The 18,347-nt window shown below is 40.3% G+C and overlaps 2 protein-coding genes across 14 annotated transcripts in view; one reads left to right on the forward strand and one right to left on the reverse strand.

The window, feature by feature from the left end:
* CTNNA1 (catenin alpha 1) overlaps positions 1 to 18,347 on the reverse strand; it is a 314,003-nt gene that overhangs the window by 53,546 nt on the left and 242,110 nt on the right. The window lies entirely within an intron of this gene.
* Positions 8,694 to 15,490, forward strand: LRRTM2 (leucine rich repeat transmembrane neuronal 2). The gene is made up of 2 exons (XM_001504254.7): positions 8,694 to 9,505; positions 9,851 to 15,490. The coding sequence occupies exons 1-2, from the start codon at positions 9,502 to 9,504 to the stop codon at positions 11,395 to 11,397; spliced, it is 1,551 nt and encodes a 516-aa protein (XP_001504304.1). The 5' UTR covers positions 8,694 to 9,501; the 3' UTR covers positions 11,398 to 15,490.

Raw genomic sequence — 18,347 nt, forward strand, 5'->3', positions numbered from 1 at the left:
TCAGCAATACCCTGTATCGTGCTGGGTCTGGTAGGAGTTCTGAATGATGTTACAGTGGGTCAGAGTAGTAAGTAAAAACTATACAGAAGGTTATATTTAAGTTAGGCACTGGTTTTTTAAAAAGTATTAAGAACTAGAATTTCCTGGAGCAGTTTACTCACTTGGTGGTGACTTCTGAAAGAAGCAGCATTTTTTTTCTTCCAAAGAACCACTTCTTGCTTCACAAAGAGTAAGCATTCTCCTATAACCAGTTCACAACTACTCCAACCACTCCAACCTTTGCCACAAATGACAGCAGGTCTCAGTGCTCCACCTGCTGCATATACATCCATCAATTTCTCACCCATACCCTACCAGCTCTCAACTCCTGTTCTCAGTTGGGAAGGGATGAAATATCCAACAGCCCGGAAAGGATGAAATATGTCCCTGGCATTGCTAGGGGCATAGCATGGCGTGTTTTCGTCCCTAGAATTAATGTAACAAAGGTTCCCAGGTGAGCCTACAAAAGACTACTCAACCTAAAAGGTAACAGCACAAAATAAACACAATGCTTCCAGGGAAAAACACAAGGTGAATACTTCCACAACGCTTCCAGGGAAAAATGTGCTCTAATTTGAAGCATCTACATGATGTCTTCAGGGCTCTTCTGCCAGAGGCTTCCTTCTCTTTTTATTCTGCACTCTCCCTGCTGGAGCCCAGCCATTCCTATTACTTCAGTGACTATGGTCACTCTGCCATCGTCCATGCTATGATCCATCTATACACATTTTAATTCTTCAGACACGCCATGGTCTCTCGTGCCTACCTGGAATACTCTTCCCCTCTTCTAACTCTTATTCATTCTTTAGATGAGATATCATGCTTCCTTGTAGCAGCTTACTCTAGACACCCTCAACCCTAAGTTGCAGCTAGGTGTCCCTCTAAAGTGCTCCCACAACACCTCATGCTTCCCCTCACAGCCATTCTCAAATCATACCCTGGGATAAATATACCTGTTGACCTGTCTTCTCCCGTTGGACATGAACAAAGTGAAAAGCCAGTGACCAATTACAGACATGTTTAAAAGTCACAGGACTTAATGTGTGCTCTAAGCGGCAAATTATCAGTCTCCTGCTTTCTTTTTAACAGTGAAAAGATAAGGCTTTTCAAAGAACCCCAAATACTGCTTTCTATCTTCATTTTAAACTAAAGTAACGATGGAGAAAGTAACAGAGAAAGGTAAAACCCAATGTTTCGGCCTTGAAACATTTAAGGACTATTTAAAAGGAAACAAGAAGGTTTGATTAATTTAACAGGAAGGTCTAATTTGACACAATGCCTCCATCAGCCATCAGAAATTAAACAAAATTTAAAAACTAAGAATCATGGCGTTCCACAAAACCCAAGTCAGAATGGGCATCTGAAGGCCGCCCCCCAACTCCCACACCCAAGACACTGAGCAGCACCTTCACCTCCAGGTACAAAAGGGGAAAACTGAGGCTGTCATCCACAGAGTAGAGGCCTTCAAGTAAAGCAGGGGGTGAGGAACTTCAGAAAGAAAGTGATATCTAAGTGCAGCTGGAAGGCTTCAGAGAAGAATACAGGAGCTAATATTAGAGATTCTCAAAAAAATGTTTGAAAACCAAGTGAGACTAGCATCTATTAAAGAGTCAACCCATGTCTTCAGGAGTAGGACTAAAAGGTTTGCTGTGGGCTGGGCAACATATCATCATGCAATATGCATTTAGTGAATAACACGAGAAGCAATTTGACCTGGTTGTTCTACCTGGCCCACAGATGGCTGATGGGTTCTGCATGAGCTGAATATGTGACAAGGGTCAGTGGCCTTAGACAAAGACTAAGTAGCTTAATATTAGAATACAATGGTTATATAGACCTGCATTTCCAAATTCTCTGAAAGAGTACCCTCTCCTTAAAGTTGCAAGGAACAGAAGTTTCTAGTTTGCCTAATGTTACGTATTACAGCCTAAAAATTAAAAAACTAGGTTGGGAACTCTAATGTTACATACTTATTACCCTACTTTCCTTCTCTTTCCTGTCACAGAAAGCAAAAGTTAGAAATGACCTTTACTGGTTTGTCTCGGTATTTTCTCAGATGATAGCCACGCTTGCTCACCACTTTTACATTATTCTTGGCTCAATGTTGCCTTACACCTAAAAATATGCCCAGGCATCTGTCTAGATGTCCTATCAGTTCTATTAAGCTTAGGTATTTTCAGCTCTGGCCAGAGCAACATGCTAGAATATGGCTTTTGAGGTATTCCACCATGGCATAACTACACTATGTCCACATAGATGGCTGCTCAGCACAAAACTTAGCATTAAGTGAAGGACAATGAATACGTGGCACCTTTCCACCAAATTCTGGTAGATCACAATGAGCATGTGACCAATGACAAAATCCATGATAAAGAAGAATTAGAAAGCCAATACTAAGAGGGTTCTGGCACAAGTTGAAGCATGTAGCTGAGATATTCTAACCCCTTTTTGAGACACCAGATTTCTTCTTCTTAAAACAGAAAGTAATCATCTACTCGTTAAACAGCTGCTGTGCATAATAATTTGGAAAGTTCTCAGAAGTACAAACAGGTATATAAAGCAAATAAGTATATAAACCAAGTATATAAAGGTCATAGAATAAGAGCTTAACTTTGAAGCTACTAATAATCCAGGAAGAAAAAAGAATAGATATTCTTTGGGGATATTTCAGAAGAATTTTTCAATACTCAGTTAACTGGTAAAGTCAGGCTAAGATCTGTGATAAACCAAGGAACCCTTTTGGTTTCTATGTTGATTCAAAAGAAAAAAAAAACTTTCTAAAGGGCTCTGATTCTCTTTGCTCCACTAAAAATAATGGGTTAACAGGAAATCTTTGTTTAGTGAGGATTCTATAACATCTCCTGTTCACCAACTGGTGCTCCATCTTTAGCATAGTATGGCAAGTGTGTGTTTATTCCCGCCAGTTCTGCCATTCATTAAAAAGGACAATACACCTACATACAAAATGATGCTCGATCTCACTCATAGTTAAAGAAGAACAAATCAAAGAGAGCATTTTTCACCTATCAGATTCACATATATTTTTAAAGTTTGGTAAGCTTCCACTATGGTGTTAAGTGAGGGTTAGAGCACACTTTCAGACTACTGGGGCAAGTATAAAATGGTTTAAAACTTTTGGAAGGCAAATGTAGCAATGTCTATCCATTTTAAATATGCACACCCTGTAACCCAGCAATTTTACTGCTAGGAACTTACCTTGTATATAAACTTACCTAAGGATGCAAAGAGATATTAAAAGGATATTCATTTTATACTGTCTGCAAAAGCTAAAAGCCTCAAAACAAACTATATATCCATAAATTATAGCATAGCCATATAAGGGAAAAAGCTGTGAAGCCATTAGACACACACTTAAACCCGCAAACACACATAGGGAAATACTATGAAGCCATTAGACAGAGAGACCAGCCCTCCCACAGCCAAACACATACACATACACATACACACACACACACACACACACACACACACACACACACAAAATAAGCAGCAGAATAGAATCAGCTCCTGCGGGAGCTCAAACCTTAGCAGGCCCTGTTTCAGTAATACCAACGTCAATACTCAACAGCAGGTATAATGTTGACATGCTGCAATAAGCCATTCCTAACAAGAAATGATCTTGCTCTCTTTGGGCCAAATATCTGTTACTGATTTTCTTTGCATTGATGACATCACACGTTCAATTTTTTTTGCTTGCCTCAGCACATGTCGCTGTCCCTCCACACCAAAGCACATTTAGAGGGTTCTGAGGGAATGACATTTCCAAGCTTCAGCAACCCACACTGCTAGCATCTAGCCAATATACATGCAAATTCATCACTTTAAATTTAGCCAATTGGGTCAAAAAGCCCACTAAAATTGAAAGGGATTCTTCAAATAAATATGAATGGGTATTTTAGCTCTTAATTCTATCCTGTGCAAATAGCTTTGAATAGCCTGTGGCGATCTACGTAGGCAGGAGGAAACACATCTAAATAGAAAGTTATTCAAAATGTAGAGAGGGAGAAGCAGGAAGGACAAATCCAAACTTGGCTATATTTCAGAATACAAAACAAAGCCTGCCACGCACAGGAAGGGGGAAACATGAACACCAGGAAGCTACTGGCAGAACAAGAGTAAGAAAAGGGTTCGGCAATATAAATTTCAATCGGTCTATGCATTAAGCAAGACTCCAGGATAGTTCTGTTTAGGGTGATGTCGCTAGTAGGAGAAATAAAAGATCTTCATGGTTTAAATGAACCTCTGCCCAAACTTCTATGCAAGATTTTCCCTCGCCTAATGTCTGACTCAGGTGCATCACCCCCAGATTTATTGCTAAATTACCTAGCCCTGGGCACAGAACACAATGCTAGCACAACAGAATTAGGCTGTCACATGATCCTAGCCCGGCCAGCCCCCAACAGCAACAACTGCCAAAAAGCACATGCCTCCAAAACTAGGAGAAATCCCAACCTTTATAAGTTGCATCAAAAGAAACACAGCTCACCAACACTAGCGTCACCATCACTCCTTCCTACTGCTTTCTCAGTCATGTTTACTAACAAGAGAACAAAAGGACTTTTAAAAACCAAAATCAATGAAGGGCAGGAATGGGGACAAGGATTCAGTCAAAAATGGGGATACTAGACGCCTAATGGAGACAGTCTACTTTTTAAAAGGCCTTTGAAAGGAAAGATTCTCAGCAACACAGATACTTATTTACACTCAACAGTGGTTCCCTGTGATTGCACCAAGACTAAGAGCCTAGAATTTTTTTTTTAAGATTTTATTTTTCCTTTTTCTCCCCAAAGCCCCCCCAGTACATAGTTGTATGTTTTTAGTTGTGGGTCCTTCTAGTTGTGGCATGTGGGACACCGCTCAGCATGGCTTGATGAGCAGCGCCATGTCTGCGCCCAGGATCTGAAACAGCGAAACCCTGGGCCCCAGAAGCGGAGTGCACAAACTTAACTACTCAGCCACAGGGCCGGCCCTAAGAGCCTAGAATTCTGAATGCTCTCAGATCTTCTGGCTCTACCTGGGACTGTCAACCACTCTTTAGCCCATCTCCAACATGACAGATTGGTAAAGCCATCAATCTTTAAATATTCTATCTGCCTCGCTCAGATATGTTCTCTTTCTTGGGAGGACAACAAGCTAATATTTAATGCCAAACCCCAGTGGTTTTTCTTTTTTTTTTTTAATAGCATATCAAAAACTTAAAAGAACAGTCACATCTTTGCCTCCAAATACATGCATGTTTGAAAGCATGAACAACTCTAGGATTTACCATAATCTTCTCCCACCCTCTTTCACTCCTCCCTCCAAAAGAAAGCCAGTAGGCCCAAATATGTGGTTGCCAACTAAGAACCCTAAAAGGTTCTTACCAGGGGATACACTCAGACCCACAAAATCTAGGGGCTCTGCCCTAAAAACTGCTATCACTTTGTGATAAACACAAGAAGATCCTCCAAGTAGCCATCAAGACTGGCAGCAACAAGGCTGATCTAAATATACTTCTCCAGAGCACCTCTGGTGCTGGGGTATTACAATTTTTGGAGTTGGACATGATTAGGCAAAGAAACATTTGCCTTTCTGGCATAGGACAAAATAAAGCTTCCTCTCTACCTCACAAGACTAGAAAATTTCAGGTATATATCTGTACATCTGCTTCTCTAAGTGGGGAAAGTATTCTCCCTAATCAGCAATATATATTACAAGCAAACTTTCAGGTAGAGAAACGCAGTTAACTACAGCACCTAAACCCTGCCACTTGACTCACTTAATTTGCTTAAAACCATTTACAGAGAGGAGAGACGGGCTAGATTTTACTTCTCCTTTGGCTTGTCACGAACAACTAAAGCAGTGAAAATTGAAACAGATGATACAGATAGTACCTTCCAGAGGTTGTACTGCTACTTTAATTAAGTCAAAGGCATATGTATGCAGAATAAAGCTACTCTAAAATGAAACCAAGAAAAAGTTTAATTCAGAAAGAACATGGGTTTCTTTTTAGCCTTTCTGCCTAAAGAAAGATAAAGATCAACAAATGATACAAAATTCCATCAATGGGAACTGTGTACTCCACCAATTTTAAGACAAATACCATGTCTTCTTTGGTTCCACAGCCTGAACCTTTTCTCCTTTTTTAGGAAGATTAGCTCTGAGCTAACATTTGCCGCCAATACCTCCTTGTGCTGAGGAAGACTAGCCCTGAGCTAACATCCGTGCCCATCTTCCTCCACTTTATATGTGGGACACCTGCCAAAACATGGCCTGACAAGCGGTGCGTAGGTCCGCCCCTGGGATCCGGACCTGTGAAACCTGGCCCACCGAAGCAAAACATGTGAACTTGGCACTGCACCACCGGGTCAGGCCCTCCACAGCCTGAACCTTTTGAAACTAAAGGAGGGCAAGTGAGCAAGATGGTTGGTGACCTAGAAGGAGCTGTGTTCTCTGGATACTGTGATACAGCAAGCATTACTGCCCACTTCTCCTGATATGTCAAAAAAATAATTACTCTTGATTGCATTGGTGCTTCTCTGGGCAATCTTCCTTGCCCACAAATCTGTTATAATAGTACCGGGATAATGTAATTTAAGCCTTTTACACTTGCTAGTACAGAAACCAGTAGCTAAGCAGACTAGAGAGCAGAAAGGAACCAAGAGTCTAGGGAAAGGAGACGATTCTCCTAAATTTTCACATACAACTCATTCCTAATCGTGGTTGCTCTAATCCAATTGACTTTAATGCTTGTCTCCACGTGGAACTAAAGTGGTTTCTTCAGGGAAGAATTTAATCCAGCTGCTCCTGCCTGGCAAAGGTTTCTTTATCAGAGGGTGTCTGACTTAAATAAGGGTATTTACAGTACCCCAAGGGCTTCTTTTCCTTTAAAAAAATTACAAGAGACCACCCTTATCAGACTCTTCTCCTTGGAAATTCTGGGAGTAAGTTCCTGTAGAACAGTAACTCTGAAACTAAGGTCACAGACCCTGTAAGAATCTGATTAAACTTTATCCACAGAAAAATGCACAAGCAACAAAATTCTACAAGCTAGTCAATGGATCCATGTTAAGAACTTCTAGCCTATATAGAAACAATGGAAAAGATCAAGGTGAGTGGGAGGGTGACATCCTTGAGGTCTAAAATGAACTTTTCCTCCCTTCCTTAACCAGCAAGCAGGAAAAAGGCAGCAGTACTAGTGCAGGCTCTTTCCTGAGAATGCGGGCTTCCACTCATGGGCAACTTCAGCTTGGGGACTTCTCTTTGGCCTGGTGAAGCTGTCTTAGAACTGCACTGCAGTCCAAGACTCTGCCTGTCGAATCTTTCCTTCTTCTCTCCTTTCAGAGGTATCAGACCTCCCCTGTGGTCTGAAGACTCTACTGGCCCTCAGAGTATTCCTGTTGTTGTCCTCTCTCTTCCTTTATACTTCCCAGGCATTTTCTCCAATAAAACTCTTATACTTCTAATCCCATCTTGGGGTCTGCTTCTAGGAATCAAACTATATACCTGCAGCTGCTGCCATTTCCACAGCACCTTTACACAGAGCTCTGAGGAAGGGGGCTTGGAGTCTTCCAGTCCTCACTCCAGTACCACACTCCAACCCAGAAGCTATACCCTTTAGGACAGTGACTTCTTAGACTTGCCCAATGGATTGAAGCCCCTGGAAGCCAAAGGTCAAGGATGTTCTGGTTTCACAGACATCTTGGGTAGTTCTGAGATTTCTGCCTTTAGGTCTGAGGCAAGACCCACTAAGGATAAGAGCCACTGGTATGGGAGAAAATGGCAGGAAAGCCAAACCAATAAGGTAAGATGTATAAAGGGCCCTACCTTTGTTAGGCCTCAAAATGACCCTGACTCGTGCTAGAAATATCTTTCACCTTTATAGAACAGTAAACGTGAAGCTGTAAATTCATAACCAAGTTCTGAAAAGTGATGACACTATTCAACAGGGAGAAGATAGAGTCAGGTCAAGTAAAAACAACCAAAGCAAAAATCGTATTTCAAAGTATGAGTGACCTTTTGTGTTCACTAGAGAGATTCCAACAGTTAGTATGAGACTCAAAGTCACTTGTTAAGTGGCCAGTTGGAGCTATTAAGAGTGCAAATGCTTCATTTGAGAGCCACAATGCCCCAATCCCAGCATCAGGTGAGGCTTTCAGTTGAAGGAGCAGGTGAGATTCTGTGGTAAACACAAGGGATCATGTCAGAATCCAGACATGCTGTATCACTTCTCCTAAATCATTTCTGATCCACTGTTACTGCTTAGGGCATGCAGTAGTAAACGACTGTATCAAACTACCCTTTTCTCCTGGATCAAATCAGCATTATTTTTCAATCAGCATTGTGATAAAATATTGTTATAAAATAGGACAGAGAAGGAGAAATCTTTTTAATTAGAGTTCCCCTGAAATTCTCAGAGAGCAAAATAACCAAATGCTTTGTTTTGCAAGCTTTTTTTTTGGCCCTTTATTCTTGGTTTACATGTCAAGCTCTTAATGACAAAGAAGCCAAACCCACTTAGCTAGTTTATCAACACATCTAAAGCAAATCATAGTCATACTTCTATTTTAACGAAGCATGACAACGAGGTGATTGAGTAGCTTTCTAAACTACCAGAGCAGCAGGCACTACCTTGCATAGGCTGGCGTTAGATCAGCACTTCATAAATCATGCAGGCTCCTGCCCATTTAGATGATCTCTCTATGCAGAATCGGCAGTCTAATGCAGGCTCTCCCAAGCATTAAAAATCATCACTCTGCTAACCCAACTCACTGTTCAGATGGGTCTTCTTGAATGCAGCCTTTATTACAACCCCACTGCTGCTTGCTACACTGAAGGAATACCACGTTTTTAAGTCAGGAGTTCTTCTTTCTCGTTTTATTGTAATCAGGGGGTCTTACAACAACCCTGATACTGTTACAAAGCACGGTGCTTTATAACAGTAAAGCTTCTGGAAAACCCAAACAAAAGACACGTCATCTGGTGACGTCAGCCTATATACAGTTCTGTGTGGTCGCAGCACATAAGCAAATCCATTCTTGTGCCGTTTCTCGGAAAAGCTTTTCAGTAAATGCACGCATGCTGCTCCAGGAGCTCTTCTCTGCAACAAGCCGCCCATCTGCCATCAACAAGTTAAGACAGAGAGAACTAACGGCTGCGGAAAGGAGAGACTGAAGCTTTGATTAACCAGCTCAGCAGTTAGAGGAGGATGAAATTAATAACTTATATTCAAAACTGATTTGAGGGATCGGAGTGGTCACAGAAAATGAAACCAATGCTCTCGAAAGGAATATCCTAAGGAAGAAAACAACTCACCCTGGTGGATTCAATTTTACTCAGAAAGCCTGGGACACAGAAAACAGGAAACTGGTCAAAGGCTCCTGCATGTTAGAGCCTTTCACAGACTCACTGCGTTGAGTCTAACAACCGCGACTGAATGCAGCCTCCAATGTGCTCAGAAGAATGGGTAAGTCCACGCATTTATGTGTCTTGTACAGTCAGCAGGGAATCATGCTTTTAAAATAAGCCACTGAATTCATATTTTATGAGGGAAATCATTGTTACATTTTTGGATTTTGAGGTTTAGGTAAAAGCATATATTGCTGATGACAGGACATGTTTTATCTTCTTTCTTAATGGTTTAAGTTTTGTTCTAGTCATACTAACAAGGTTAGTATTTCTGCAGTAAATGAAAAATAAGTTATATGCAGTGAAATCTTGTGCCATAATGTTACGTTGTTTCTTTTAATAGCCCATACGTTCTGCTGAAAAATATCCTATCTTCTTGTTTTTTTTAAATTATATTCTGCAGGCTTACATTTCAAGTGGCCATTAGGGGCCCCTATGCTGGCAGCAATATATGCAATGAGTATGGTTTTAAAAATGCTGCCTGCCCTGGGTATGGCGTGTCCACCCAAATGCCGCTGTGAGAAGCTGCTCTTCTACTGCGACTCTCAGGGCTTCCACTCAGTGCCGAACGCCACAGACCAGGGCTCTCTGGGCCTGTCCCTGAGGCACAATCGCATCACAGAGCTCGAAAGGGACCAATTTGCCAGCTTCAGTCAACTTACCTGGCTCCACTTAGACCACAATCAAATTTCAACAGTAAAAGAAGATGCTTTTCAAGGACTATATAAACTTAAAGAATTAATCTTAAGTTCCAACAAAATATTTTACTTGCCAAACACAACCTTTACCCAACTGATTAACCTGCAAAATTTGGACCTGTCTTTTAATCAGCTGTCCTCTCTGCACCCAGAACTCTTCTATGGCCTTCGGAAGCTGCAGACCTTGCATTTACGGTCCAACTCCCTGAGGACTATCCCAGTACGCCTGTTCTGGGACTGTCGTAGTCTGGAGTTTCTGGATTTGAGCACAAACCGTTTGCGAAGTTTGGCTCGCAATGGATTTGCGGGATTAATCAAACTGAGAGAGCTTCACCTAGAGCACAACCAGCTGACGAAGATTAATTTTGCTCATTTCCTACGGCTAAGCAGTCTGCACACGCTCTTCTTACAATGGAACAAAATTAGCAACTTGACATGTGGGATGGAGTGGACCTGGGGCACTTTAGAAAAGCTAGACCTGACTGGAAATGAAATCAAAGCCATCGACCTGACAGTGTTTGAAACAATGCCTAATCTTAAAATACTCCTCATGGATAACAACAAGTTAAACAGCCTTGATTCCAAGATCTTGAACTCCCTGAGATCCCTCACAACCGTTGGCCTCTCTGGCAATCTGTGGGAATGCAGCCCTCGAATATGTGCTTTGGCCTCCTGGCTGGGCAGTTTCCAAGGTCGGTGGGAGCATTCCATCCTATGCCACAGCCCTGACCACACCCAAGGAGAGGATATACTAGATGCAGTCCATGGATTTCAGCTCTGCTGGAATTTATCAACCACTGTCACGGCCATGACTACAACTTATAAAGATCCAACCACTGAATACACAAAAAGAATAAGCTCATCAAGTTACCATGTGGGAGACAAAGAAATCCCAACAACTGCAGGCATGGCAGTTACTACTGAGGAACACTTTCCCGAACCAGACAATGCCATCTTCACTCAGCGGGTAATTACAGGAACAATGGCTTTATTGTTTTCTTTCTTTTTTATTATTTTTATAGTGTTCATCTCCAGGAAATGCTGCCCTCCCACTTTAAGAAGAATTAGGCAGTGTTCAATGATTCAGAACCACAGGCAGCTCCGATCCCAAACACGACTCCATATGTCAAACATGTCAGACCAAGGACCATATAATGAATATGAACCCACCCATGAAGGACCCTTCATCATCATTAATGGTTATGGACAGTGCAAGTGTCAGCAGCTGCCATACAAAGAATGTGAAGTATAATATCTACTCGTCATCAAAAATTACACCAGATAAGTAACCTATTTTACATAGTAGGGGCTAAATACATATCTAATTTTTACCAATGGTGACATTAAGCCTAATTTTCCAAACCAAGTCGAGACTTAAGTTTTTGAAGTGTTGAAGTATTTTTAATTTTTTTTAATGAAACCATATTTTAAGTGTTAAATGAAGCAATGCTCATGTTAATTTGCACTCTTGTTGGAAAGTCTAAAAATGCTTACTTCAAAATAAGACATTTCATGTATGTAATTATATACTAATCGTGTGTAAACATTTACACTAAGGTCTCCATATGCTATTTTTTCCTACTGAAAACAGTTTGAAAAGAAGCTACTGAGCAGAAAAAGATACGGATCAATACTTGTTTGATCATTGCTCTCCATCCCAAGTACCACAACTGGCTTGCTGCTTAAAAGGAGACTTAGCAAAGTTCTCTTGTATGATAATTTGGTATTTACCCAAATCTACAATTTACTGCCAGTGTGGGAAGTAGAATTTCATGTATGCTGAAGACTGGTAAATATTAAATGCTCTTCTTCCACAGTTTTTGCCTGGATTAGTAAATATCATCCAAGTCCACATCATGAAATCAGAACCATTTATGTAATTCTAATAAGCTGAGTGACTCTAATATATTCAAACAATGAATCCAAATGATTGTGAAAAGGTCTCACTACAATGAAATCAATACTAATAATTACACTGACTTTACATCATGTTATCTCTAGTTTGATTTATAATGGACATGATTTTTGTGGCATTTAGACAATTATTTTAAACTAGTATTAAATTACCACTTTACTAATTAGTTTACTAAATCCTACATTTACATTTATATGTGAAAGAAATTTAGAAATTATTTTGGAGAACAAGAGAGATTCAGTCAACTTAACAATCCTATGACCTGCTCTCTCTAGTTTGAAAGCACACACACACACCACACACACACTCTCTCCCCCCCCACCCTCACTCTTCCTCTCTCTTTACTGTCATGATCAAAGATGCCTTGACAAGAGGTTTAAACCTCTTTCTTCTGCCTTTTCCTGATCTTCAAAGCTCAAAAAGCCAAATTAAAAATAATTGGCTAGCCTGTTGCTAGGATATACTATAAAGGAACCACAAAAAAAAAATCACTTTCTAAATATTATGTGTTCAATTTTTACCTTTTAATAAAGATACATATTCACACTATAAGAGCAGTTCCTTATAAGTAAAGGGAACAACATATTACTGAGGCAAACCTTCTCGTGGTAGAACACTCTACATGTCTATGCAGCCACGCAGTGGTAACTTGAAGGTGGTGTGGAGGTGAGGGGATGCAAGGGAAATGCAGCATTTTGAAATCTGACTCTCAAAGAAACAGGTTAGCTGAAGTTAAAAGGCAGCCAAGAGTGAGGCAAACTGGTAACTGTACACAATCTGCATCAAACAGGGCAAGGCCCTGGGACCCGCAGCTGAAAAGGGGACTGTGGGAGTTCCCTGGTGTTAATATAAACATTCCATAATTAAAAAATGATAATCATGCCACATTTTTCATGCAGAAAAGAGCCACAAGTATTTTGTTTCTTCAATTATGATTTCTACGGAGAAACTATGACATATTTGGGATTTAGATGCAAGTTACCTATTCACACAAAATTTTTCCATTAACAAGGTTCCATGTACGTAGGAGCAAAAACCAGGAATTTAGATTACTGACTTGATTTTAAAAGGAGCATTTTTACAACTGACATTTACTGTATGTGAAAAAAGGCATAAATCCTTAGAGAAAACCACTACCATAAAAAAAAGTTATCTTTCCTTAATATGACCATTAACATGATATCCTTCATTCAAGGCATATTTTCTTCCCAGGATTGAACTGAAAAGATGTTAAGACTACAGTTTAACCCATGAGATTCAATCGTAATTTTTTCTTCTTTAATACTAAGAGAGGGGTGTCCACCTACATTTCAAAGAAAATGTGTCTCAGCAGAAAGCAGACAGGATCAGAAATTATGGTAAAAATGTCCTCTCTACATTTTTTAAGGTGGGTGGGTTAGTTTGGCAAAGTCTCAGCCCAGTCGAGTTCAGCTGATCTTGAGTGGTGAGCTTTTCATCTCGTGTTAAAACAGACCCTGGGCCTGCCTGGTACAGAAACTGATTTTACAGCATGGAGTGCAGCTCACTGCTTCCCTACAGAAGGGATGATCAGAAGCCCCCAACACAAATCAGAGCTCCACAAGCTAATCTTTACCCATTTATCAGGGTAACCATGGCCATTTGTCAGGGGACAGCTTTGTCACAACACAACTGTGTCCTAAATACACAAGATTCCTCTAGCCCTGAAGGATAAAAGAGGAGCATTTTCCAACATTTCAACCACAACGAAAATTAACTGAAACTGTGAGTAGAAGGTCGAGAAATATTGGCCGGGAATCCCCACATTAACCCTAAAGATTACAGTTAGTAAAATGGACCATCAATTGGTAAAATCCTTAATATACGTAGAAAAGTAAATTGGAAAAACAAGTCATTTAGTAATTTGGGGGAACAGCATAGCCAAGGCCACCAAGGCATACTTTTCGGTTGAAAAATAACTGATGTTTTTGGCCTCCATTTTTTTGGTAATGCTCTCCGAGAAAAACGAGTAACAGTGCCAAATAGCATTTTCCTTTTTAATTTAAAGTGTAAACTTCCCTTTTCAAGTGGAAAGGGAAGGCAGGCTTCTACTGAATTTTAGCCTATTTGTGTTTCAGTAGCAGCACAGGTTTGAAGATGAGGCCATTAGTCATATGTGCTCTCTTTACCAACTGGCTAGGGTGGAAGAGCATCACAGCTACACTGCAGATCCTGGTAGCACAATGGTAGGGCTTTTGTTTTTCAGAGTAGTTTTATCCTCTTCAAACTGCCCCCCCACCCTTTTTCTTCCATTTTCAAGGTGAGAGGAAAACGACCATTTAATCAAGAACAAAAAAATACATTAAATTTCTCTGAAAAAAGGAAAGCTAAAGAACGCTACAATACTGTACCCACCTAGAAACCAAGAGCTAGTTTGGAATTGTTTATATTCATTTCCGTAGCTTGCCAGGCATTTCAGTCACCTTTCTGAAATGAAAGCCGGCTGATAAATTTGCAAATCCAACACAACTCAGAGAATACCCACTGCCAACATCAAATAGCAAAGATACTAGTTTTTTAAGCCAAAAATCTGCACTAACACATGTAATTTCTTAATGTGCCTAAGTTAATTTCTGTACCAATTCAATGAATGGAATTGATTGAACTTCCCAACTCCACTAATTATTAAAATCCATCTGCTTATTCTAATGCTAGTCACCAAGAGCTAGACCCCATCTTTCTAATAAAAATGAGCCCTATGTAGCACTAGGTCTGAATCCTAACATTCAAAACAGGCATGTCGTTTTCTTAAGGCATACTTCCCACACAGCCATCAGTGAAAAAAGCTATAAATGTCCTGTTCTCTCTCTAAAGTGTCGATATCAATATGAAATTTTTAATGAATATTTTTAGAAGCTGAGTTACATGATCATTTTCCTAATAGAGCAATACAGTGACAAACCTATCTTAAAAGTCTGTTTGGGGACATGCTTTTCCTATCTTATGGTTAAAGTGCTTCAACCAGAAAAAGATAAAGATAAGGGTGATAAGGCTATCCATAGATAATGAAATATTTCTATTCCTAACCTAGGGCAAACCCATAGTACTTGAATAATTTAAGGCCAAAAAACAAATAGAAAATGACTGTTTAAGCTTTCATACTGCTATTGTAAACATCTGGAAACATCTGCTACTCCTTCAACTAACCTATTCTTCCTTGGTCATTTAAAAAAAAGTCTGATCTATGGAACGTTTGGTGAACCTTCCTATCAACACTGAGACTGGAAACTAAAAGTACAGTCCCAACACATTGTGTCAATCACCTTAAGAGCCATTTTTTTGGGGGGGTGGGAGGTGGGCAAGTGGGTTGGGGGTGGGAAGAAAATACTATTATACTGGGGGTCTGGGGGGGTGGTAACAAAGTGCAGTGTACAGGAAAGTTTTGTTATTAAAATTGTGTATACTGTAAAAAGTGAATGTCTTTTTTTTTTTAGCTTTTCCCTGGTAACCTATCAATTTTGACATGTGAAACTTGAAAAACCATTTGTGACAGATATAGAAACCTTAAATGAACAGTTGTTTTGTACCATGTTCTCTACAATGCCAAACGTGCCAGTTGAAACAAGGGCAGCTAATCATCACCTGTCTTCATTCAGAGACAGGCAAAACTAGGCTAAAAAGAAAGTAGAGGTAAAGTGCAGGGGCTGGCTAAAAAGGCACCATGCCAATTAACAGCAACCATGCAATAAGAAGCTGCTCTGTCACAAGCCTTAGCAAGCAGATAAGCAGCTGTCCATGGGGCTCACAGGGCCTGGGGTTGGCTGCTGTCCCTTCACCCTCCCTGACAGCAGACTGCCACCACAGCCTGGGGAGCTTCAAAAAGGCACTCGATTTCCTATACCCAGCAAACAGCAACTTGGCCTCTACCTCAAAGGTCCACTGGGGTAAATCTTCACTCCTGGGAGGGAGGGTCCACAGGTGCTGACCATGCTGAAATCTCTAGGATCCCTACATGACCTACTCTACTCCAGATGCCAGTAAGTACGGATAGGGGGAAAGGAAGGGAAAATTTTTAAATAGTGTCCCTCACTTGGCATAAACATCCCCAGGACAGGATGCTAAGCCTGGGCAGCAGTGGGGGCAGAAACTGCCCTGGCCTCGAGCAATTGACTGCCAGGAGTCTGCCATACTCGCCAGGATGCACTTACTGCTTGCCCACAGCAGTGCAGCAGGACCAGAAAGGTAGGAAGAAACAAGGCTACCTCTTTCCCCTACACCCAAGAACGGGGGAATCAGAGAGGCTTAGAGAGCTCTCACACCAGGAATCTCAGTAGTAACTAGGGCAGAGGCAGGAGCACAACGCAAAATTTTACTGTCAAACTCACCCAGTGTGCACTAGAGGGCATAGGTGATGGCTGGTTTCAAATTGCATAAAGGAACGAATTCCCATACTTTATGGAGTTAAAAGCAGAGCTTATTAACATAATTCTCATATATTTTAATCTTGAAAATCCCATGTAAAGCTACATCTGATTTCTTTATCAGTTATTTTAATTAGTTTTGCCGCCTGTATGCCACAGCATTCTCAGGTTCCCACTCAAATTTATAATAGATTTCTTCAAGGTTTGTTTAAAGAGATTTTTTTCTTTCTTTAAATATATCTAACCAGCTGGGTACTCAAGTCTCCCTCAGAAAGACAAAATGTACTACAAATTGTCTTTTACAAAGAGAGAAGGCAAAAAGAGGTGAAAATCACAGCTATTCCAAACATGTCTCCTTAGCATGAGTTCCTCCTCATTAACCAATGTTTTGGGAACACTCTTAAGAGACAGATGTTGAGCATCCCCTTCCCCTATCCGAAGGGGACATTAAGGAGTAAGAAATCTCCAAAGGCAAGTGCAATGAGGCATCCTATCCTGCAAAGCCCACAAACTGAATATACCATCCCTTTATACACAAGGCTCCATGGCCTCCAACTCAGGACCTCTCGCTAGAAACCCAACATGAAGGAGTGTCTGTAAATGACAACTCCAAAGGCAGGGAGCCAATGGCTCCACTACCACCCAAAGAAGGAAGATTCTTCTTTCACCTGGGAACCAGATTTTAAAATTGGAGCCCCAGAGACAATTCCCAAAGCCTTTTTACAACTTTCATCAATTGACTTTGGTCAAGAACCATAGTGAAGAGATGTACAAATGTTATAACTTTACTGAAAATCCATTCACATATATATTATATGTACTATATATGTGTGTATATATCCTTGTTTCATAAACACACACACACACACACACACAATCTCCAGGTTGCTTTTTCTAAAAAAAATCATTACACAAAAACTCTATAGCCTTTTATATTAGCCTACCTGTTTCATCATCATGAGAACAAAAAACGTCCTCTTGTAATAAACAAAAACATTTCCCATGGTCTAGCTGCCAAATACACAGAAGGCAACTGCTCAGCACCTAAAACCTCTGAAAACAATGTATTTATCATTTTCACATAATCTACTTCTATAAAGTCAAGGAAACTCAGCATATGTATTCATATGCACAGTATGGCTGAAATAAGGATATAAAAAGGTAGAAAGCAGGGATTCTTAACTTTAAGGATCCAGGATATGCTTCATAGGATGCAAGGGCATCTTTAAATTAAAATGCAAATTGTGTGTGAATCTTCTGATTTCACCAGATCCTAAACGGTTTTGATAACTCACAAAAAGGCTTCAGTAGAGCAATGAAACAGTTATTTCTAGCATACACCAATCTGACCTTAATCTTCCTGGTGGCCAAAGCAAAGAACAAAATCAACAACTTTAATCTGATAAAGGAAGCACATTGGTTTGTTTGGGGGGAAAGATAATTCTTTCATCTGATAAAGGAAGCATACTAGTTTATTTGAGGGAAGAGACACTTAAGTGCAAAAGTGTGAATTATTTATAAAATAGAGGCAGCTGTTGGAACAATAAGGAAACACATCAGACAGTATCTCCAAGGAAGTTTTAGAGAACAAGTAGACTTGTTCTTCATGTGAACCCTTGAAAAAGCTAAGAGTAAGGAGTCTACACAAGCATGATACATGCTTTCTGGTGATTTAAACTTTAGTAACCCAAGACTGAAGCTTATAAAGTCACCAAGAATGGATGTGCACCTACATGGAAGAGCAGTTCATGTTTCCTCTTTATCACATCACTGAGACCCAAACTATAGTGTCCCGTCACATAAGGGACCCAGTAAATACCTACTCCATTACGTTACAAATCTTCTAGACTAGGAGTACAATTTAATATTAAAAAATCTTCCATTACATCACAAACGATGAGAAGCACA

The sequence above is a fragment of the Equus caballus genome, chromosome 14 (genome assembly GCF_041296265.1).
Source record: "Equus caballus isolate H_3958 breed thoroughbred chromosome 14, TB-T2T, whole genome shotgun sequence".
Taxonomy (NCBI): Eukaryota; Metazoa; Chordata; class Mammalia; order Perissodactyla; family Equidae; genus Equus; species Equus caballus.